The sequence below is a fragment of the Plectropomus leopardus genome, chromosome 18 (assembly GCF_026936395.1).
Source record: "Plectropomus leopardus strain MGB_pleo_1.0 chromosome 18, ASM2693639v1, whole genome shotgun sequence".
Lineage (NCBI taxonomy): Eukaryota > Metazoa > Chordata > Actinopteri > Perciformes > Serranidae > Plectropomus > Plectropomus leopardus.
In genome coordinates this window covers 16,161,100-16,184,960 of record NC_142193.1, presented here as the reverse complement: position 1 = coordinate 16,184,960, position 23,861 = coordinate 16,161,100, and the positions used below count along the sequence as shown (strand labels likewise).

At 39.7% G+C, this 23,861-nt stretch overlaps 3 protein-coding genes across 3 annotated transcripts; 1 reads left to right on the top strand and 2 right to left on the bottom strand.

The window, feature by feature from the left end:
* Positions 1–1,783: 1,783 nt before the first annotated feature.
* Positions 1,784–6,699, bottom strand: dsn1 (DSN1 component of MIS12 kinetochore complex). Its single transcript, XM_088069034.1, has 11 exons — positions 6,579–6,699; positions 6,268–6,304; positions 5,363–5,636; positions 5,190–5,263; positions 4,283–4,355; positions 4,067–4,154; positions 3,877–3,927; positions 3,674–3,745; positions 3,421–3,568; positions 2,102–2,189; positions 1,784–2,007 (listed from the first exon to the last, which is right to left on the bottom strand). Exons 1-11 carry the CDS (start codon positions 6,683–6,685, stop codon positions 1,928–1,930), a joined length of 1,092 nt encoding a protein of 363 aa, XP_087925160.1. The 5' UTR covers positions 6,686–6,699; the 3' UTR covers positions 1,784–1,927.
* Positions 6,700–8,330: 1,631 nt separating this feature from the next.
* On the bottom strand, positions 8,331–20,783 carry atp13a1 (ATPase 13A1). Its single transcript, XM_042504790.2, has 25 exons — positions 20,267–20,783; positions 18,850–18,939; positions 17,784–18,047; positions 17,469–17,624; positions 17,254–17,323; positions 16,866–16,972; positions 16,590–16,719; positions 16,395–16,450; positions 16,121–16,247; positions 15,495–15,632; positions 15,243–15,363; positions 14,949–15,106; positions 13,806–13,981; positions 13,579–13,689; positions 13,337–13,462; positions 13,155–13,263; positions 12,826–13,019; positions 11,838–11,934; positions 11,568–11,752; positions 11,338–11,452; positions 11,051–11,247; positions 10,758–10,900; positions 9,742–9,853; positions 9,512–9,655; positions 8,331–9,427 (listed from the first exon to the last, which is right to left on the bottom strand). The coding sequence occupies exons 1-25, from the start codon at positions 20,618–20,620 to the stop codon at positions 9,317–9,319; spliced, it is 3,591 nt and encodes a 1,196-aa protein (XP_042360724.2). The 5' UTR covers positions 20,621–20,783; the 3' UTR covers positions 8,331–9,316.
* A 293-nt stretch (positions 20,784–21,076) lies between these two features.
* Positions 21,077–23,482, top strand: chchd5 (coiled-coil-helix-coiled-coil-helix domain containing 5). Its single transcript, XM_042504816.2, has 4 exons — positions 21,077–21,222; positions 21,480–21,620; positions 21,739–21,890; positions 22,164–23,482. Coding segments are annotated over exons 1-4 (318 nt in total). The 5' UTR covers positions 21,077–21,220; the 3' UTR covers positions 22,187–23,482.
* The last annotated feature ends 379 nt before the right edge of the window (positions 23,483–23,861 follow it).

Genomic DNA, 23,861 nt, shown 5'->3' with positions numbered 1-23,861 from the left:
GGACCAAACTGGCAGTGGTTTATGCTGACTCTCCACACATCCATCTACCACAATCTGTAGCTAATCAATCTAAAGTTAGAGACAACAAGAATAGAGAATACAGCAAACCTTAACAGTAATTGTTCTTTGCATGTGCATATAGTACAAGTCACAATTCAGGTTTCTTGGTGGTTATAGCAAGCACTGGATCCTTGCAAACAAACCTCCAATCTTATCAACATCGGGCATATAAGTAAAACCAAATATTCATATATGGTCACAAAAGAGCCCTTCTTTTCTTCCTGTCTAAGAATAGTCTACAAACAAGGAACCTGCAGAGCCTGTACACACCCAGAGCACCTTTATCCAAATATGCACTGCATCCAAATCAAACACTTAAAGAATGACTTCTAAAATGTCATTTACTTGGGTCATTGAGGTTGTTTAAAGCGACAGTTTATCATAGAATTGCAAGTGAGTAGCTGCAGGGGTCATTATCTAACCCCAAAGTTAGCCTGACTGTCAAGAAAGGCCTTCCCCGAAAGTAAAAAGACTGTCAGTGGCTTTGTTAACTTCTTTATACATTTGATTGTTCGTGATTCATTTAAGGATCATTTCTGTGAAACTTCTATTCATTTGGATGCGAAAGCTGCCCTCCTCTCACCCCACAAGCATCAAGCCTCATTTTCATCTAAATAAGAATCGATCTCTCCTGCTGTGCACCATCCTCCCTTACTCACAACTCTCACGGTCACAACCCCGCTTGTCTTCTCCCTGCTTGTCCCTGTGCTCTCCAGTCACTCCCTTGAATACAATCACAGGGAAAATTGAGCATGTTGGGGATCATAACAGCAGAGCACAGGAAGTCATTCGCTCTTTATTTATTGTTGGCAGCGGGTAAAAGGCGCGATTCTTCTTAATGTAATCATCAAAATTAAGTATGAACATAAATGAGTGAATGATACCAAGAGATGGGGAGTGATAGCGAACAAAGCTTTGACTGACTGGTACAATGTCAAAGCTTCGTTCTGCATCAGTGACCCAGCCAAATGCAAGAGATGGGGGTGAGTCACTGTGGGGGGAGGGGCCTCCTCCTGAATGGTCAGGGGACACTGATGAAGTGAAATAGATGCAGCACCAAAAAGAGAGTAAGGATGAGCATGTAAAAGGGACTGTAAATGGAGTATAGGCAGACTGTAGTGTATAATTTACTTATATTCAATATTTTTTATTGTCAGTCCTTTACTGCTGCACATGTCAATTTTGACTGGAAAAAAATTGGCAAATTTCATCACTGAGTTACTGACGCTTTTTGAAAATGACACCATGTATACCAGCATGACTTGACCCCTTTGTCATGTTTGGCGATATTTTTTAAACAGCAGTGATTAGACCACTTAAAATGTCGACACTGTCTTCAGATTTCAAACTGTTAAAGACAAAACCAGTTTGGTTTCTATTATTTGCTTATTCTATGAAGAAGCTGATACGCTTGTTTTGCAGAATGTTAGCAAAGTTTTCTGAAACGTTTCTCTTTTCCTTAATTTCTATCAGCTGGCACTAATCTCATCAGTTTCAGGTTTTACAGGTGAGAATTCACTTCATTAAAGCCTAACAGAAAAATCCACTCTGGCCATTCACCAAGCTTCTCTTAAATTTGTATAGCCAGCCACTGCCACCTGCTGGTCAAGCACTTGCACTACCTGGGCGACCTCTCTAACCAAACCTGCTGCTGATGGTTTTATTTGACACAGAAAACATAAAACCAAGAGTTTACTTCATCCAATAACATGAGACAACAAGAACAGAGCTAAGAAATTATATTTTCCTAAATCATATAACGGTGAAATAAGCAGAAAGTACACATATTTGAGCTTTATATACAAGTCATAAAGAGTCATGGTCTATCAGATGATTGATTGCTAGTGCTTGCCTTCTGCCTGTGTGACTATGTAGTTGAGGATAAAGGTAGTGCCATGAGGTTCCTGATGGGGTCAGGTGGAAGATCCTGGAATCCTGCCTCTGCAGCTGTTATAAATAAGTAAAAAAGTAACCAAATTAAATGTTAAATTGCCACATAATTGTTAATTCCATATAAAAAAATGAAAGATAAAATCCTTACCCAATCGGCCACTGGTCTCTTTCACCACTAGCTGTGACTGCTCTTTGATGGACAGAAGCTTTCTAACCATCTTATTCTGAGTGTCCATCTAAACATGAAAAAAAGAATACCTGATTACATAACAAGGTAAAGTACAGTTGAAAAAAAATCAGTACAGATTTATTTATTTATACATTTTCAACAAGTCTAATCCCTTTATATGTGAGATATAGTCAGTGTACTTAAAGGAACATTTCTACCCCAAATCAAACATACATGTTTTTCCCTTATCTGTAGTGCTATTTATCAACCTAAATTATTTTGGTGTGAGCTGCCAAGTGTTGGATAGTGCTGATCTACCTTCTCTCCAATATAATAAAGCTAAATGGCACTCAGTTTGTAGTGCTCTCTTTCCAGAAGTCATTATCTGGTTATTCAACATAATCCAGACTTTCTTGGGAGCAATTTCATGTAAGAATATTTTTCTTTCTACCGAACTACACCCACCAACTGTGGAGAAAGAATGAGCATCTACTGTAATGAGAGGCTCATGCTCGTGGACAGCGTGGGATGTAAACAGTTACAGCATACTCCTTAGCTGAGCTAGCTCACCGGTGCTAGATAGATGTAGATGCATGTTTCCTTCTGCACATTGATACTATATCTCTAGCAGTCAGCAGCTTACACAAAATGAAATAATACTACAAGTAAAAGGAAAGAAATGTTCCTTATTTTTGAGTCAACTGTCCCTTTAACAGCATTAAAAAATGTGGGGTTTTTTGCAATAAATATTCAAGACAAATAGAAGCAACAATATTAAGGTTTAGTTCATATTGTACTGCATGTACTGTAACATTTTGGCAGCAAATATGTTTTTGAAGAAATCTGACACTTTTTAAAAATGTAACTTGTTGCTACAGTAACACTAAACCAAACAGTACAAAGAGATACAGCTGTTGTTTTATGTATTTATGTTATCTCACATCTAGCAATGTGAATTGTTCGATCAGATAGGCTGAATGTGAATTTATTCATTTACTGGCACAGTCACCTTGGACTGCTGAGAGCCAGGCTCTCCTTTCCCTTTCTTGTGGACAGCATTTAAGCTGCCCATAAATCAGTGGCATCTGCTTTATGTTCCTTCACTCTCAAAGCCAAAATATTTTTTCTTCCTCACACCAGCTTCTGTATTTTACCATACACCATCATACAGATGATATAACAACAATGTAATAAAAAAAAACTCACAGATTTCTGCTTTTGCTTAAATAGTCATTTCTACTGTTTATGTGCTTAAGATTGTTTTTAGTAATGATATAAAAACCTCATTTTAAACATACAATCATGGCCATGGTGTGAAGCATAGGCTGCTGTCTGCAGAGGAGACTGTGATAGTCGGGTTTACTCTGTATGAAATGGTACTGGGAGGACTGGGCCACAGATGTAGAGTCTAATGATATGCCTCGTTCCTGGCCCTGCTCCACTTTCCTGCAAATAAAGAACACGTTATTGACACACACTACAGGAGACAATATTGACACACACTAACACAGCATTGCTACCGTCTTCTTCAATGCCAGTACGCATGTTCACCTCTCCAATTCCTCTGCTTTGCTCTGGTGTTTGTTCAACAGTGCCTCCCAAGATTCACTTTCAGCCTGAAGCCTAAAACACAACACAGGCTGGTAAACAAAAGAACCTCACGTGGTAGGTCCCACCATCTGTGTTTTTAAATTTGAATATATGGTTTGTATGAATAATTTGTGTGTGCTATAGTGATATGAAGAGCAACATGCCTGTTGATGGCTTTCTGGACTTTTTGCATGGCTCTTTGCACTGCAGAATCACTAGAAATTAAAGGAAATAATGGAAGCATCATTATAACCAGGACAAAATATCAATGTGCAGGTAAAATGTAATAGAAAAAATATATATAATGCATATAGAGTACTAAATAAATAAATAAATAAAAAACATCTACAATACCTGGCTGCACAAGCAGGGAGCTGATGACTCTGGTGTTCATCGCGTATGCTTTTGGCCAAATGACCCCACTCTTTCTGCAAAACCTCAACTGCACCAAGGAAGACACAAACACAGGTAAAGAAATAACTTGAACTGAATATTTCTATGACAGCAATTCAGTTAAAAAAACAAAGAGCTACATGAAATATGAAACAAAGAAGCAGTGCACGCACTAACCTTGTTTTTTAAAAGCCTCCAATGATGTGTTTGGCACCGATTGCAGGGAATCTTGAGTTCTTTCTATTGCCAGCTAGAGACAATGCAGAGGTGATTTGTATGCCAAACATTTTCTCTATTAATTTTTTTGTCAATAAAATTACACAAAATAGTGATTAATATCCTGGCTAATTTCCAAAAGCTCAAGGTGACATCTTCATTGTCGGTTTAATATGAACAACAGTCCAAAAACTATTCAGTTTATTATCATGTGTGACAAAGAAAAGCATCACCTTTGCCCATTTGAGTGAAATGAAACCTGAAAATGTTTGTTTTTTCACTTAACAAAATGGCTAAAACAATTATTTGACAACAAAAATAGTTGCCAAATTATTTTGTGATTAGACAGAGATTCATTCATTTTCCTAATGACTAATAAAAAGAAACCATTATGTTTCCCTCTAACCAAATGCAACCCAGACCCTTACAGTCTACTCATTTCTGGTAAAGCATTATCCTTAGTACTCCATTGCCATCTTGTGTGTGTGTGTGTGTATGTTTATATATATATATATATATATATATATATATATATATATATATATATATACTCTTTTCAGTTGACCTTTGTTCTTGTTACACCACTTTTATTACAATGCAAATTTTCTGGTTATCAATTGCCATTCAATAGTTGTAGCTTTTTTAAAAAAACATTTAAATGATATACTTGCATAACCATTTTTAAAACACTGACTTATTACTTTTTTTAATTTCATCATCTTTCCAAAACTTTTCAGTCAAATGAAAAACGGATTATCTCAGTCAGCCACTACCATTACTGTGCCTGCCCATGTATTTTTTTTTATTTTTTTTTTACACATTTGTCACAATGAATTTATTTGTATTCTTATGACTCATCCACACTCACCCTCATTGAAGCATCCATCAGTTTCTCCAGCCTCTCTTGCGATGATAAGGATGGACTTATACTCCTGCACAAAACTACAATAAACATTTAAATAGGGATTTATATGACAAAACAACAACAAAACACAATACACGGTGACAATTCACAAGGCACAAAAAAGCCAAACACCTCACCCTGATATGGGTTGGGAAGGGCAGGGAGAGAGCGTCTTGTTATGGTGGCTCTCCTCCAAGATTTCCTTCTTGCAGTGGGGTTGTCAGCTGGACATGAAGGTCCCTCTGTGTTTTCTGTCTGCATTTCTAGTGGATCTGTGTCCAGTTGTCCTTCCCCTGCACCTGGTGTCTGTTTGATGGGTGAATGGGCGTCGGTACGGGGGGATTTGTTCGGGGGAGCTGTGCCGGGCCTTGTGGAGGGGCATCTCTTCGATGTCTGTTTCCCTGAGTTGACCTTGGTATACAGAGATCGCACAGAGCAAAGTGAGTGACACTATGACATGAGTAGCTCATGGATTTAGAATTTGCAGAGAGGTGTTGGTTAGCTAACTTAACCCTTTGAAACCTGGTACAACAACAGTTCAATTGTGCTGCATACAGATGGCTCTCACAAATGTGAGCAAATTGGCTTGATTTTTTTAGAAAAGAAAAAACATTGAGGAAAAGGCAATCAGAAACTTGGCAAGAAATTTTCCACAAAATGCAAGAAAGTTGCAAAAGGTGGAAAAAAGAGAAGCAGAGATTATTAAAAAGTCATTAAAACACTAGGGAATGTGTATAAAAACTATAATTATATTACAATTATATATTTAAAATGATGTATTATACATATATTTTATAATCATTATTATTTAACATGTTTCCAGTCTCATTTCAGACATTTCCTTGTTTGTTTCCGGGTTTTTCCCTATTTTTTCTTTTGTCCAGGTCATTTTCGTGTAACTTTTAACAAATAACTAGCAGTTTCTTACTAATGTTTGGGTCAGTTCTTCAGTTGCTCATTGGCTTCTTTACATGTTTTTTGAAAAAAGTCAACCCAATTTCCTCCGGTTTTAAGGGGTTAAATATCAGTTAAAATATCTTACCTCATTGTGGGCATGAGCAGCGGCGACACTTCCGTAACTGCAAGAACATTTTGTGAATTAACAAGATAAGTTAACGTCTCATAAATTGGATATCAGTGAAATACTCTCATGTCTGAGAAAATGAAGTTTCCACGGTGTTTCGCCAACACGTTTGACGCTATGTTAGTACGTTGACTGTAAAGCACAGCTGACCACAACAATGATGAATGACAACGCTTTAAATGCATTTTCTCAATGAAGTTACATACGACATTTCGATGTTAAAACGGTTGTCATTAGGTGAAAGAAATTGAAAAAAACAGAATACAAACCCCTCTTGTCCAATATCTGAATGTTTTTCCGCCATTTTTTCTTTCAAATCGTTTTCTTCGCAGCGCGCGCCCAACAAGCCCAACCCCTCTTCTGTCCTAAGCATCATGGGAAATGTAGTAGTATGCCACAAGCGACCAACTAAAGGGACTGCAAATACAACAGCTGTGTTGGAGCTGTAGCTGAGCCGCAGTCGTTGAGTACTTACAAATGTTAAAGTTTAAGACAATTCTAATTTTCTGTCGAATATAAATTGACAATATTGGTATAATTTAATGCTTTCAGGAAGCAAAAGAAACCTGCACCGCAGATTAGGAGATGCATGATAACCTACAGATTTTCTTATGTGTTGGTCATATAACGTTTCAAATCATTGGGTTTAATGTGCCAAAATCTAGTCAAAGAAATGCAAACTTACTATGAGTTAATTTTAAGATTTTAGAAATAAGAGACAAAACAGTGGAAAATACTACAAATATTGTATAAAGTAGTACTTGTACTCAGACTACTTTAGCAAAGCCTTTGTAAGACCTCAAAAGGTTCTTTTGCAGTAAGTTTCAACATTAAATTGTGAAATCAACAGGCACATGGACTATACATAGGAGCAAACATGACCTAACCAAGGGTACTTGAGAGCAAATATTATCAGAATGTGATATTTAGACTTATCATCATAAACTGTTTGGACTGCCTTTATGTATTGCCCTTGTCTTTTTTGTACACTTTGGTTAGATTTCTGATTTATAGCTTAAGAGTTTCTCAGCTGGTTCTTCAGAGCTCTGGTGCTTTGACCTTCAGTGCTGGAGACCTTGTGCTCACCAGCTTTGACCTTCATCATGGAATTTCCCAGCCATTGGTTATTTGTTTTTAGTTGTTTTTTTTTACAAGATAGTATTGCTATCTGCTGAGTGTGCAAATTCAGTCATAAATAACTACCTCCTACAATGTCCCTCCTCTCACACTGTCATCTATGTGTTTCCTTTAGTCAGTCATAAGTAACCAACACTTAACAAAGCTTTCCAAAAAATGACACACGCATGTTGAAATATTCCACACAATTTTCTAGTCTTGAGTTTTATCATTTTGGTGGCTGTGCCAAATGTGTTAAAATCACCATTAAGTAAATACCAATAGCAGTAAGTGCAGCCATTTGGGTAAAAATACAGGAGATTGTGCATTATCCACAAACAAGTATAAGAAAAGTATTATAATATTCAAATTAAAGGAAAAGGTTAAACCTTCCTTCAAGCTCTTTCCTGGAAAATGTCATTTTAAAAAGTAGGCTCACTGATTTCAATTCATTTTAACCAGGCTCAAGCATAGACCGCCTGACTAATTGCCGTTTTTTAACTACAAAAGTGACGCATTAGAAGTTGGAAGATTCATAATACGCAAAGTGGCAAAAATGTCCCTGATAATTTTTTAATTTTTTTTAAAAAGGGAGAAATATAGGTCTTTCATATGGGTCTATCATGCACCACATTTTGTCTAAAATGTTTGCTTCAGCCTCTTTTTTGTTAATCTAGCAGAAAATACCAGCTCCAACAGCTTCAAAAAAGGCTAGAGCCGATTTCTCAGACTCATGACTGTAAACTTTTGACTATGAATTTTTTGTTTGTTTGTTTTGCTCTTTGTAAATTTAGGATAATGTTCAACACATCATTAGGAGTCCGCTGATACAATTTGTGGGATAAACTCACTTAGAGCTAGCTGCAGTTCTTTACATGTTAGATTTCAAGGCTCTTACACAGCTCCATGGTTGTCCATAATGCTTAGTACAGTACTTTATTTTTGCTAAAATGGATTTCTGGATTTTCTTTTTTGTGGGGAAAACAAGTTTGTATAAGCTGCTCTAATTTGTTCATCATACAAAGGTTTGTATAGGTTTATATTAAAGACAAATAGCAACAGTTATCTGTGGATAATCTCCTGACATCAGCATGTTTGGTAGTTAAGATCAGTTGGTCAGTAAACAAGTTCACAAGTCTCCCTTCAATTAACCGCTGCTTAATGAGATGGCACATTTGTTTTTGCTTTTGTTTTTTGTCCCATAATAAAATGTTTAATTAAAAATGTCTTTCTCTGTGCAGGAACACTCTCATACCCTGATTCTTTACTTACCTAATTTTGGGAACAGGATAGTTCACATCCAGCTGGACATGCTCATCCTCTCCATGTGCAGACACATCAGTATTGTACTTGTACTTGTAAAACACTTGGCTGACTTCAATATTGTTTTTATCTGTAAGTCTTTATAAGTCTGTTAGAGATGTTTTTCACTTTTTACAAAATCAGGGAGAGGAATCAAAAAAAATCAAAAACACTTTTGCAATTCTCTTGGAGAATGCCCCTTTTGTGTGCCTGTATGTGTCACTCTGGCTGGCACACAGTCTCGCACTCCACTCAATACTGCTGTCTTCATGGCCTTGTGTAGCAGCGGAGAGGAACAGATGAATAGAGAGAGAGAGAGAGAGAGAAATGTAGGGAAAAAATCAAGAGTTATGAAGAAAACAAAAAGAGAATTTTAAAAAAGAGCTGATGAAAATGCAGAAACACAGATAGTTAAGGATGGGTAGAACAGGACGAAGGAGGGGAAACACGGAGTGTACAGTACTGCACGCCATGACTGTCTCAGCTGTCTTGTGTTTGTCACAACAGCTTCACTTCTCTCCCTTCTCCAAAGGCTTCTCTCCCTTTACAGTTTGGTTGGTAAGGGCAGCGGTCGCTGTTGGCACTGAGTTCAAGAAGGCAGCCTGAGAGTTCCTTTGCCCAGCAGGAACTGAAGGACACGGTCCACCAGCAGAGCGGCGACAAAGTCCACCACCAGAACCTGGGCTATGATTAATTTGAACTGCAAGGAAATGAACAGGAAGCGGGTTACATCACAGAGCACATCAGAAACAGAACAACACAATGTAAAGTAAAATCAGCTCACCTCAGTTGGAATATCTACAAGAGCAAACTGTTCGTTGAATTCTGGTGAGGAACCAGTAAGAAGTCCCACAATCGCTAAACCTGACAAAGCGATACTCCATAGAAGTGGTCGATTCTCACTGAGAGACTCCATGAAGGGGTGACCCTTTCAGACACAAGAAATTCTGTGAGTTTACTATACTATAAAGAATTGAAAAGACCAAAAATAATAATGTTATTATGAATAATTACCTTGTAGTTAATGGCAAAGGTGGCCATCTGCATGGCCATAGACATTATATACACGGTGCTGTTTATTAGACTGGGTTCAAACTCTTTATAAAGATCTACAAACTGCTCCTCTCTGCAAAAGAGAAAGGAAGAGTAAAATGTTATTATAATGTATTAAATAGGAACTCCAATATTTTTTAACCTGGACTCTATTTTACCATGTTTTTAATGACTGAGGGACTGGGAAGAACAATTTTTGAAACTGGTCCAGTATTGAGACAGCACTGCAGGTGACAGCAAGCAAACAAGCTGCAATGTAACCATTCTGGACACCTTCACTTTGTTATTAAAAGTGCTTATTTTGCCACTGATAGGTCTGATTGTTGTTATCAGTGTCTGACAGCATTGAAAAGCTTTTCTTTATTTTCCTTGTTCTGTTCTATTTTGTGTCAAAGTCTCGCTAAAGAAGTCTCATTCTGAAATCTACAAGTCTTCATTAGATATCTGAAATAAGCTATTCTGCCATAATATTTGAGGTCTCTAGATAAGAGCTATGCTTTCTGTACTCCAACACAACAAACTATTTACCAGCACTCCACTCTTAATTCCAGTTTTCTTCCTGCAACAGGTCAACTCTCTTGAGATTTCAGAATGAAACTTTTTGTCAGCAAAACTTGGACACACAGACTTGAATGGAAAAACTTCTTTTTTTCTGTAGGGCCCGCTCCGTAATGCTGTAAGACACTCAGAACAACAATCTGAGCCTGTCATTGACAAATGAAAGCACTTTTAGTGGATCTAAATTGAAGGGGCACACATGCTCAGAGTGGTAGACTACAGCCTATTTCGCAGCCAACCGGCTGCAGCACTCTCTGTCAATACTGGACTAATTCAAATAATTGTTGTTCCCACAAGTCACTTAGTCAAAAAAATGGGAAATTGGGGGCAAAAAGGGTTTAAAAAAATAGCAGAATTCCTCTTTAGATATTTCACTTGTTTACTCTCTCTCTCGCTCTTTGTGTCCTGCTGTGATTTACCTGGGCGGACTTCTGCTTTGTGCCTCTTTGTAAAGATACACCAGACTACAGAAGTGAACAGCAAACTGCAGCAGCACAGTCAACACGGTATAAAGATTGAAGATGTTTGGTAACGGCCGCTCTCGAGACAACGTTTTCAGGGGCTGTGTAAACAAGACACAAAAAGATCATTAATATGAACATGGACATTGCATCAGAATTAAAGAAAAGCATTCAGTAAAAGATAACCTTTCTTGGAGAACAATCAACCAGAAACATGCAGGGGTTATATTGTTTCTGACATAAATTCTCACCTTTGATCGAGAGATGAAGAGGAAGCATCCGGCCAAGAGCAGGCCCTGCAGCGTCGCCTGGAAGTCGCTGAACTTGACCCCCTCGAGGTAGAGTACAGACTGGCTGTAGGCCAGAACCAGGGCGTTGAGAGCGAGGATCTTGAACATCTGCAGCGTTGTCACCAGAGTGCAACGGCCTTGCTTTATTACATGGCAGACTGGGGAAGGGAAGAAAAAAAGTCTCAGGGTTGGGAAGCACCTTCATGTTCAGATTTTTGCCAACTGTGTCATGAACCTGTGTCACTCACTGCACTGTATAGAGGAGAGTTTGGAGGTGAAGGGCGCAGCGATGGAGGCATCACCCAGTTTCACTACTTGTACCTGATCCTCTTCAAGTTCCCGTAAGACTTGACTGATCCTCTCCTATTACAAAGTAAAACGCTGATGTTTAGATCTGTGCACTACATCTGCATTATTTCCACAAAAGGCACATTTAATTTTAGGACTCTGCAAGGAGGCCCCTTTTGAAGACGCACACCTTTTGTGCTGCAAGCTGCTCTTCTCTCTGTGCCATCACCCTTTGTCTGGCTGCTCTGGAGCTCAGTTTGCCTCCTGAACTGGCAGGTGGTAGAGGTCTGGATTCTGCTGTGGACGCTTCCTTTTCTCTCCCCCGCTTCTTTCTTTCAGGCATGCGTTCAGGGGCGTTGGCTAACAGAGCAACACCTGAGGAAAAACAATCATCACTACACACTGTTGGGGTCGCACATGGGGACACATGTTCTTAGTTTTAGTGGCTGATAAATCTCACCTATGTGGGCGTGTTTGAGAGCTCCAACATCATTTGTGCCATCTCCACACATCAGTGTCACATAACCCAGCCCCTTTAGGCTCGTGATGACAAATTCCTAAAACATAAGAGGAAAGTTATTATAGATCAAGCTTCCAAAAGACATAAGATACTTTTACATTGTTACATATAGCACCATCGTACCGTTATTCTCAAAATACTGATTCCCCATATTTCCCCAAATACCTTTTAAAAACCCCAAGAGAGAAATTTCCCAGACAAAATTAATACATTTCTTCTGCTGTTATATGGTGGACTGAGACCACAATCGGTCTCTCACCACTTGGTCTGTTACGGGTATCACTGTATTATTGGTAAACAAAGAGGCCTTTGCTCTTTGACAAAATATACACAATCTAACACAGATTATTGATGTTTGAGGTAAAGAAATATTTCCTGTTATACAACTCCATTGAAGCAGTGGTTTAAAAACCTTGACATCATGTCATGTTGTATTCGGGCTGGATATAAATACTCAGTACCTTTAAGGTATCGTTCAACAAAACCAAATGCCAAGTAGTAATATATTTTAACAGTTAACAGGGAAATAAGAAAAGCAAGATCATCAGCAGCAACAAAACAATGGAATTCAAATGTTAGAAACGGCATCAGCTTTTCAAAATTCCTGTTAAAAATGGTTTGAGGACAGACAGACCTGTTGTCATTAAAGTCTATGTCTCTGCTAATATTTACACACTGATATGTTCTACAGGTGTATGTATTTATTTATGTTGTGTGGTATCTAAATTTTTACTTGTTTGATTTTATTGGTACTCGAAATTGTCATTTTTTTATGTGCTGTATATTTCAAGTCCAAGGAAAACAGATGAAACACACCTGTCACACCCAGTGATGTATTATGCAATTAAATGCTTCCATTCACATAATGGGTATCAAATGAAGTACTCTGTTTCTATCAGTATCACTTTAAGGGTATTTTGGGACCAACCTTCTGTTTTGGACTGACACGTGCAAACACCCGTATGTGAGGCAGGAGGGTGTGGAGTAGCCGGGGATCACAACTCAGTCTGGCTAGCCCCTCCCCTGTTACACACAGGTCATATTGAAGCACGAAAGAGGAAACGGAGGGAGGCGGCAGCGGTACACGCACGCTGCCATCAATGGACTCCCACTGCCACTCACCTGGTAAACAAAAAAACACGAGAGGTAAATGATTCTGATCTTTGTCCTTGGTCAAAACACTGCACATGGATTACTACAAGATGCCCTTAAGATACAACATTTGTTAGTGCATCATTCTCCACTGGCTTATCTTACCCTGACCGGGACTTGGCTGCAAAACAAGTGTGTGTTCTTTCTGGATGAAGTGGAGCTCTCTTGCTACATGGCATGCCGTTAGAGGGTTGTCTCCTGTGATCATCACCACCTGAAAGCAAATGTGAAGAATTATCCATCTTAAAAACAAGCTGTGCACAATGGTGTGTTTTCAGTGTATTTACATGATGAGAAGCCTCCTGGATCTCTCTGATGACAGCCTTGCTGTCGTTTTTGAGGGGGCAGGACACAACCATGAACCCGACAAAATTCAAGTCACACTCCAGAGCATCGCGACTCATCTCCCGGACCTACAAGACACAAAAAAGATCCATCTCAGTTTGTAACTTAATCTATTCTCGTCAGACAAAACTACACCAACAGATTAGATTTTCTCTGATAGTTTTGTGTCAAATGAAGTAAGAACCTGCTGATGACTGAGGTGTCCCATCTCTTTGTATCCCAAGGCCAGCACTCTAGCCCCTTCCCGAGACATTTCCTTGTGGACTTCGTCATAATTCGCTGGACATTCTGCAAACTATAAACACAGCAACATTAGAGCATCAGAAGATACAGCTGATAAGGTTACAGCCACATTAGCACTAGTAGGTACACTTGATTAAGCTACAGCAAGTATGTATTAAGGCTATGTACCATTCCTCTGAGTGTCTCTGGAGCTCCCTTGACAGTTGAGATGTAGCAGAGTTCAGTAGAGCCCAGTTTCTCATAGGAGGCCAGGACTGACATCCTCTTCAGAGCGCTGGCAAAGTGGAAGCGCTGGTGGATCTTAAGTCCCTGGGTTTTGATGCCTCGTGGAAAAACCTTTTCATCTGGTCAAAGTGGCAAGAGTCAGTGAGACACACACTTAAGCTTGTGTATGAGGTAGTTATCCATAGTATCACTTGAAAAAAATCAAGATCATTTATAGTGTATGCTAGTTTTAGAATATTTTCACTGCTTTACCTTGTTGTCAAACAGCGATTTATAATGGGGAACAGAAGCCATTATATCACTCTATTGAAAACCAGACTCCATTGAGAGTAACAGTTATTTGCATGCTGATCACGGGAGCTGATGTTCTACTGCTGCCTCGATCAGTTAGTTTGTTTGTGTTCTTGCATGACTTTAGTGGATCCAAACAAACTCTGATATAAGCCAAAATCACACAATAACACAAACAAATGAACTGATCGTGGCAGCAGTAGACCAGCAGCTCTCATGATCAGCAAGTTAAGGGCTTACGTGTAGGGCAGAGCTTTCTGCAGTATATGTATATATATATATATATATATGTGTGTGTATCTATATATATATATATATGTGTGTGTATCTATATATATATATATATATATATATATATATATATATATATATAAAAATACATATGTGTATATATACATCAACACTTATGGTGTTTTAAGTTCTTATGTGGGCTTTAACACGTTTTGCTGCCCATCCTGTCCACAGCAGTACATTGCTTAGCTTCCATGGTGGATTTTCTGTCTGCCTCTTCAAACTAAGGGTGCACCGACTGCCACCTAGTACTGTAGGTAATACACTGACTATGGATAAGTGCCTCTTACAACCCCCACTTCAAAAGACTAAAGTTTTCCCTTTAAGAAATGGTCAGATTAGACCATCATGCTTAACATAGCAGGTTTCTTGAAAGATTTTTTGCAATAAAGAAACAAATGTAAAGATTGTGTGAGGTGCAACTCAAGCATGAGCACACACGTGTTCTACACACACCTGCCACGACCCTGCACTGTGCATTTATTGGAGGTCATTTCCCCATACCTTTAGTGAGGGTCCAGTCAGCAGCAGTAAGCATAGCTTTTTCCAGTGGATCTCCAACCAGCTGTCCATCATCCAGTGTGACCAGTGAGTGGCAGGTGGCCACCACTCGATGTGTCTCAACTGGGATCTCAGATACAGGCATCACCTCCTTTCCTTCTCTGTCATAAACAAAAACATCAGTCAAAACCCTTCACACAGCACAAATGTATGTGAATATTACCTAATCTAGAGCATAGTACAGTATCATTTGCATTTCATAAATTATGATGTTTAATAATGAACGGCAGGGTTTACCTGAGGCCTGCTACCCCTCGTACCACCAGACTGTCGCTGGTCAGTGTTCCTGTTTTGTCAAAACAGCAAACCTCCACCTTCCCTGCAAACGGTATCCTGAAGGGCTCCGTGCAGAATACATCTAAGCAAGGGCAGAAAAAGAAGACTTGAATGAACACCTGCTGTTTCAAGCTTTATGTTATAATCTGCTTTATCCAGATCTCTTAATATCTATTTTAGAAACATGCAGGATAGGAGCAAACACAGACGTACAAAGTTTAGCCAGGGCGATAAGAGACGTGTTAACTGCCAGAGAAAGCTCGATGGGGAGTTCTGGTGGAACCACCGAAGTGAGGATTAGCGTGCACTCCAGAAACAGCTTGTAGCGGTTCCTACTGGCATCTTTGGTCCCTGAAGGAGTGATACAAAGAACAAAGATATTATTTAGATAATTTATGCTGTCACCTCCAGCTGAGTGTAACAAAGTCGGTAATACAGCAGCAATATGTGTGACAGAGCAGTACATCTGTAGTAATGTGTAATATTATAATTGCACAGAATCTTTGTTAACAGTTATAACCTGACATATTAGGCCTCCAGAGTCAATATATGGATCTTTTTTTCATTTCTGTGTTTTAGCCTTACTGTTAAACTACGATAACTACATTTATAAGTTTACCTACTATCTTAAACTTATTGTGTAGCACGTTAACACACATTCCTGTGCAATTTAATTTGTGTAGGGCGTAAGTTACATAAATGACAATTGAGGGAAGATTCTTCTTTTGTCAGAATAAACAGAGACCGCCTCCGAGGATATCCTGGTCTGGGCCCCTTCAATAAACACAATGTGTTAAAATGAGAATTACTTCTTTATGAATTCATTCTGTGCACCTCACCTTCTAACCACACGTAAAGAGCGGCAGCAATGGCAAACACAAGGAGGAAGAGAATGAAGATAAAAGTCTCCAGGTTGTTTGCTGTCACTCTCTTCACACCGAAGAGGATGGTCCGTAACAGTTTACCCTGGAGGTGAGTTTGTTAACAAAGTCAGTCCACTTTCAAAACTGGCTTAACATGTACTACACGAATGTTGTCAAAACAAAAATTAAAATGCATGACAATCAAGAAAGGGAGTGCAGAAACAAACACAGTATAAAGCAACTTTCTCACCTGAGAGGTGTAGAATCCTGTTCTCAGTACGTAGGCCACACAGCCGTTGTCTACAGCTGCACATGAGGGAAAAGATTAACGGGCTTTCATCTTGATTTAATGATGGGGATGGGTGGAAGATGCACTATTTTATTCACTAATTCAACAGTCAGTATATGTTGTTGTTAGTAAACAAAGACTGGAATCAGCACTTACGTTTGAGTCCAGCACTGGCCTTTAAAGGGGGGCTATGTTGGACCACTTTTGTCCCCCCAGAGATGACGTGGAGTCGAGAGTCTGTCTGAACGTCCAAGATTCGCTCTGGGTCCAAGTCCTCCACTGGCTCCTGCACACCCCATATAGTCAGCAGTAATTACAATACTCCACAATAGTCTCATGCCATCTAAAATAATTGAGGCTTTTACACTCCAAAGTCTATGCCCTCAGCTCTGTATATGGCTATTACGTGTGGTTTATGAGTTTGCCTCAAACCTTCATCTGGGGCACCGACTCTCCAGTCAGCATGGCCTCATCCACAATGCAGCGTCCCCTGAGTAGCAGCACATCACACGGTACCAAATTGTCCTGGGGCGAACGTCCTGTGAAGCGGAGAATATACATTTTAAACACACACTAATGCCTAGTTCACACAACACGACTTTGACCCTGAGTTTCCGCTTGCAGACAGTTTTTGGAGCTCCTTGACAAAAGCAAATTGTCGGCTCAGTGCTCACAAATCGGCGCTTAAGTGCTGTGTCTGAACTGTATCTGGCTAAGGCTGACAACTGCACGCAATGTTTCTGTAAGTCATTAGCCTAAAAACTTAACCTATAATAACTTTTGCAGTAAGAAGTCAAAAAAATGTAGACAGGACATTCACCTATTGAGACGATGTCACCAGGTACAAGCTCATCACTTGAAACAGGCCTCCACTTCCTGTTGCGATACACCTGGCATAAAACACATTAAACATGTAAGGATACTTTAACAGCAAGGAAAATAAACAGTACATAATGCATTCTCAGATGCAAGAAGAAATGTTTGTTTATGAATTTAAAATAAAATATGCTAAATCTTAAACTTGATCAAGCCCACCTGGATCATGTAGGGCTTGTTCCCCATGCGGCGGATCTCCGACATATTCCTCATTTGCTGCTGGACCAGGGAAGCCTCGAACGCCACCAGCATGAACAATGTGAAAACACTGTAGTACCAGTACTCGTCCAGACACCACAGCCCGACACAGAACACCTGAAGGATGGCAGATAACAGATATACAGATACAGTCACTTTTACAAGTTTCTCAACATCAATGCAATTAAAATTAAGAAAACATTAAAATGTATAAAACCATTTTTTTTCACAACAAAACCAGTCATGTTATAAAGAAACAAACATTCACACAAATACCTGGAAGACAAAAAAGGGAGCCGTGGCCCTCTCTTTAAAGAGCTCCAGGAAATCTGGCACCACCATCTCAGCACGGTTGGTGCCGTAGCGCTTTTCTGCAGCTCTGAGTTCAGCCTCCTCCTGGTAGCCACGCCAGGACTGAAAGTAACCCATTGGGTTGTTTATGGGAAATGCTATTGGAAGGAAACATTTCTTCTCTTTGTGGTCAAATGTGTAGCGGATCTTTTGAAACTCAAAAGATAAAATCCCTTCACCATTCTCATCCTGTTGGTCAGAAAAAGAAAAAGAAAGAAAATCTAATTAAAGCATTCGGTCAAGAAAGGGTTGTTTCTTTGATTTTTCACTGAACAAAAGATAAGTCACAAATGAGATTAAAATGCAATGACAGTTTGCTCACACTGACGCCATGCCAGGCTTTTTCCTGCACAGAGATAAGGAGAAGGCCCTCCTCGCCCAATTGCATGCCGCCTCAAGCTCTCGACAAAACTCTGACAACTGTCTTAATGGACAACACTTTCTTTCTAACAAGTGTTGCACTTAGTGGATTTCTGTCAGTTGCAACTGCAACTGTGGAATTACGACAATGTGTTGGCACTTTCATAACCAGCACAGTGCACCAGGAAAAGCAATGCTAAAACTGGCAAGATGAAGAATTTGTGGTCATGTTCTCAGTCTCAAACACTTAAATCAGGTCATGCAATATGTAAGTTCAGTGCACTTTAAAAACGTATATATAATAATATATAAAATAATAATTGTCTTTTTACAATCAAATAATTAGTAAAACTCTCAAAATACTTTATATTTTATATAAAATACTTTGTATAAATGTTGGCTTAAACAAATGACCAGGATGGCACCACTTCCGCCTTATTTTGAGCCAAGAAAAATCCCCGAATTGCCAAACCAATCACTGGACAAACTGAGCTGATGACGATTTCAAACAACTGGCAAGATTAAATGGTGTGTGACAAAATATGAGCTTTGCGAGGCAGAGAATGTGAGATCTTGGATGTGTTTCCAATAAAGACAACTTGGAGCATCCTGAGAGCAAACGTTATCTGACCTGGTCCCTCTGTAGTGCCACAAGCTCGGCAGAACCGTTGTTGGGGGTGGGTACGACCTTCGCCAGCGTGGCCTTGTTTGGATCTGGTTCCTGTTTATACAAATGAACAGGTGACAAGTTCACACACTGTGGCTGGGTGGTCGCTGTTATTTTTCATACAGCTGCTTGATCAATATGAAATTCATTCTTAAAGAATCCTCAACTTTTATATTTGATGGCAAAAAAAATCACCCAAATATATTGTTAATGCAAATCTACTTTAATGTCTTTGTAAGATCTAAACTCTCTTACACAACTGCTTACTGAGAAAACACACAGAAATACCAAGCAACGTCAATTATTAAAGATCATTGATCGCTGTAACAATATTGTTGCAAAAACTGCTATTTTTAATACTGTGTCATTTTGCAAAACAGAATTTCCTATCTTAAATTGGCAGTACAAACTCACCAGTGAGGTTATTTTATGAAATGCTCCGGAAAGTTAGTTTAAAATGATACTTTCATTTCCCATTACCCTGAAATTCACACACTGGACAGGTGATTTTCTATACTTCAACAGTTTATATGTGACTGTTATATATCAGGGGTATTTGGAAACCATTGTTTGTTCAAGCACACCTGCCCTGCTGTAGTGCCTTTGAGCAAGACATTGATACTTGCTCCTCGGTTCATGCTGACCTTTACCTTTAACCTCTGTGTACAGGGGACAAGGGAAAACAGTGGGTTCCCCAGAGACATCGTTAGTCTGGAGCAGTGGTGGAATGTAACTAAGCACATTTACACAAGTATTGTACTTAAGTACACATTCAAGGTAACCTACTTGTACTTTACTTTACTATTCACTATATACTTTACTCCACTACATTTTAGCAGGAAATATTGTACTTTTTACTTCACTACATTTACCTGAAGTCCTTAGTTACTTTACTTTGCATTTGACTGTTTCAAATAATTATTAATCCATTTATTGATTGTCAATTTTACCAAAAGTTGATTGAGGCAAGTGCTTATAAATGGCAAGCCTAGTTTTTAAATATTTCTGACATTGGGGTGGGGGTTTTATTGAAAATGTTCCACATAATTTTGTGTTTTTAAGATTTTTTTATTATTATTTTAATAATTTTTAATTTTTGTTTGTTTGTTTTTTACAATTCTTTTGTTTCCTTTTTCAAGATTTGGGGGGTGTTTTTAATATCCGTTTTTCTACACTGGGTACTTTTACTTTAAGTGTGTTTTCCTAAATATGCTTACGTACTTTTACTTTATTAAACTTTTAAATGCATGACTTTATTTTGTAAAATAGTATTTTTATAGTGTGGCATTGGTACTTATATTTATGTAAAGGATCTGAACAGTTATTCCATCACTGATCTGGAGCACAATCACTGCTACAACTTTACAACTCTACAATTTACCTTGGAACAAGTGAGCCAACAGTGCGCGTGCACGGACCAATAACCAGAAAGCGCTGTGAGGACGTGCGCGATCCCGATAGCGGCTAGCGACAGGAGGCCTGCCTCTGGATACTCTGAAGCACCATACACTCCCAGCCACACGTACAGCCAGCCCGGGTAGAGAAAAGCCAGAAACGGGAGGACTGTGCCGTGTAGTAGCCGGGGCCTTCGCCGGTACAGCGTCACCGAGCTCACCAGCTCGTCGCCGGCTCCGCTGTCATGCTGGCTGTGGTTCTCAGAGGGGGCCATTTGCAGCTCACCCGGTCCCCGGACCCCGTCTGCAGCCATACTCCGCTCTTTCTTGGCGTCGTTCATTGTACTTCACTCACACCGCTGCCCCCCTCGATCATCTACCACCACCCCGTCGTGCTGTCGTCGGTAAAAACACGATTTTACACACGGAGCGGTGCTCGGTCCAGCCTTCACTGCCCGTTTACTGAATCGCTCGCTCCCTGACTGTAACTTCCGCGTACGTAAACACGCAAAGACACGTAGGGTTCTCTTAGCACACCACGAAAAATCCCGAAAATTAAACATTGTATCATCTTCCACGCGCTTAAATCGTAAAGTTTGGCTTAAAATCAATGCAACATTCGAATAAATCGGTTTCTTTGCATTAATAACAACTGCATTTATCATTTATTGCTTCTATTATACTCAACACTGTAATTAAGTGGCTGCCCCTTTAATAGATGCATCGTCACTACGCGGGGCGGGACCAGAGCGTATGATTGACACAAACCCGAAACAATAGCCTTAAAGATCGACTTCAAAATGTTGTATTTCCATCCAATCAGATAGTGAAGGGAGTGTACAATGTAGGTGCCGCACAAACATGGCTCCACATGTCGAGGCACTGCTGCCATAACCTTGGTTGATCAGCTTCTTCGTTTGAGACAACCCTAAAAGAGCAACATGTAAGAATATGGCTCATATAACATTATATTTACAATGTTCTCTAGTCAAGGGAGTAGGTGCCGATTATAAAGAGGCAGATATAAACTTCAGGCTTAAAAAAAGACATTTGCTACTTTCTGAATGAGGCTGCATCCTCCACAACTACTTTTCCGTTTAGTCTACTGCTTGTGCTTGATAGAATGAGTTTATCAGGTTAATGGCTTATTGGACTGGTCTATAATCACTGACTGATTTACATATATCTGCCACCTTTCAGGCAGGCTGCCATGGACATCACGGCAAAGTATTGCCACAAAGAAATGGAGGCATATGGTTTATGTGTGACCTCCAACCCATCAACATGGCAGCAGAAATGTTATGATCTGAAGATGAAGGTTGCACAGTGCACATCATCACAGTGAGGAAACATACTTGCACATCCATTCTAATTTGCCTCAACATCCATTGTCAAAGAACATTTGTATCTCACCCCTCAATGTGTGTTTGGTGTTTTTTTTTGTTTTTTTTTTGGATAGCCCGGTGATCCAAAAGATCAGACAGGGTTGCTCCACAGAGTTTGCAGAGTTTGAGCGCTGTCTGAGAGAAAACCAGGACAAACCTACCTCCTGCTCACCACATGTGGCTCGCTTCCTGGGCTGTGCAGAGACAGTAGACCTCAGTGGAGTTGGTAAGTCCTTGCTGGAATTGGCCGTGCACAACTCAAGATCACATATTAACAGTTGTGAATAAAAGTGATTAAAACATAAGGGATAAGAACAGATTATTATGCCTTCTCACTTGTCTCTTTTGTATACCGATTATCCGACTGGAAGAAATTTTTTAGATTTTTTAGTGTGTATCTCTTTTTTTTCATGTGACTATCATTGCACCATCTTCTGTTTCAGGCATTACTTTAATAGTCAATATACCAATAAATTCCAGTTCTTTTCCCCCTCTACAGATGCAGTTCCTCAGCCATCGTAGCATTCAGACCTCTACCTTTGGATTACTTCTGTCTGCACAGCAGCACAGATGTGCTGGTTTCACCTGGCTCCCAGCGGTGTTACTGTATGTACAGTAACTGTTAGGATATCTGTTTTCCTCTGTGTGTCTCAAAGCTGGGGTTGGCAGTTTTTGGTCTTTTTTTTTTGTTTTTTTTTGGTGTCACAGGGCAAAAATCCCTTAATAAACTTTGAGCATATTGTAATTCAAGTGGACTGAGAGAACACCTGACTTCTGCACCTTCTCTTGGCTCTGTTCTCAGACTTAAGTAAATCTACGCAGTGATGGGAGAGCTTGGCCAATCACTGGTCATTTTAGAGAAAAAGCATTCCTGTTGGCTGCTCTATAAATGGACATGCACGTCTCTTCAGTGAAAGTATTATTTAGTGACAAAGAAGTCTGCAGAGAAAGTCTCAATTGGTAACAACTGCCTAAACTGCAAAGTAACCTGAAAAAGGAAGACAGATTTATCAAAAAAAAAGTATAAACATTATATTGGTGAAGTGTCCTTCGCCTCATTCCTTGCTGGTAGGAGAGTGGGCAGCAGCTCTGGGGACTGACCCCCAGTCAGCGGCTCCAGCAACCCGAATCCAGCCAGCGCGAACCCCAGCTCCGGGGGACAGGACAGCCCCAACCTCCTGACGGTTCAGCCAACTTTCAGTTGGTGCTGTTACACAGTGCGCTACCAGCCACCTCACATCCGGTGCTAAGGGGTTTGGACTGGCCAAAATCAAGCCGCTACAGCCACCAACTGAAGGTCTGTGTCCCACACTGCTGCCTGCTCTCCTACATGGGACATAAACTACAGCGACAGGGAGTGAGGCGGAGGGACTTTTGGGTGGCTTGATTGCTAATTTTTATCTAATTTCTGCTCTGATAAACAGAAAGAGAAAGTGAGAGGAGCAAGGAAGAGCTGAGCAAATGCACTTTGCTCAATTCTACAGTTATTTAAGATTAAATAAATGAATGTATGGGAAACACAGGCTAACTGTATAAAGCAGGTGCATTTGTGTGTGGTCTTCTGGTGGGAGGGGCTTTGGACAGAGAGAGCAGAACTGCAGGAAGAGGGTGTATTGTCAAAGTCTGATGGATTTTTTCTTTTTTTTTTTGCCTTTTCCAGATTTCTGACTACCCCAGCCTTCTCATACTTATGTAAATGTATTTATGTGAAAATAACATTTATACTTGCCTGTGTGCAGGAAGTCTGTTTTGTTTTTTTTTTTTACAGATTTTTATCAAACCATCTCATTAAAATTGACATCAGACTTGTATTACTCATGTGGTGTGTTCACCCTCTGTTGTTTTCTGTTGCTTGGGCCTGTCCCTCCCTCCCTTGCCCTCTCCAGGTCTGAGTCAGAGTCAAATATTAAACTGGAATGTATTGCTCCCACACTAGCTCTCCTGACTACTCAGTGACTGAGAAACAGGGAGTCTGGGAAGAAAAGATCAGGAGGAGGCTGTCCACTTCTAATCAGCGGGACTACTGAGAGAGACAGAGGGAGGATGTTGAGTTATGAGCCCTGTGACCACTAAGCAGAACAGACCTTTTCTGGTTCAATTATTAAAGCTTTGGAGGGGGGTAATGGAGGAGAAAAAGATTCCTTTCTTTTCATATCTTTGGTTTGTACCAGATGAGTGATCAATGCATCATAATTTA

Bases quoted from the DNA above. Each gene is read 5' to 3' on its own strand.
- chchd5 (XM_042504816.2), top strand. The intron at 21,621-21,738 runs GTGAGGAAACAT...TTTTTTGGATAG, and splicing joins GCACAGTGCACATCATCACA to CCCGGTGATCCAAAAGATCA. The intron at 21,891-22,163 runs GTAAGTCCTTGC...CCCCCTCTACAG, and splicing joins AGTAGACCTCAGTGGAGTTG to ATGCAGTTCCTCAGCCATCG.
- dsn1 (XM_088069034.1), bottom strand. From the start codon at position 6,685: ATGATGCTTAGGACAGAAGAGGGGTTGGGCTTGTTGGGCGCGCGCTGC. The intron at 3,928-4,066 runs GTATTGTAGATG...TTTAATTTCTAG, and splicing joins CTCCCTGCTTGTGCAGCCAG to TGATTCTGCAGTGCAAAGAG. The intron at 3,746-3,876 runs GCATGTTGCTCT...GTTGTGTTTTAG, and splicing joins GTCCAGAAAGCCATCAACAG to GCTTCAGGCTGAAAGTGAAT.
- atp13a1 (XM_042504790.2), bottom strand. From the start codon at position 20,620: ATGAACGACGCCAAGAAAGAGCGGAGTATGGCTGCAGACGGGGTCCGG. The intron at 18,940-20,266 runs GTAAATTGTAGA...TTGTATAAACAG, and splicing joins GTTGGCTCACTTGTTCCAAG to GAACCAGATCCAAACAAGGC. The intron at 16,720-16,865 runs GTTTGAGGCAAA...TGGGGTGTGCAG, and splicing joins AGTCGGTGCCCCAGATGAAG to GAGCCAGTGGAGGACTTGGA.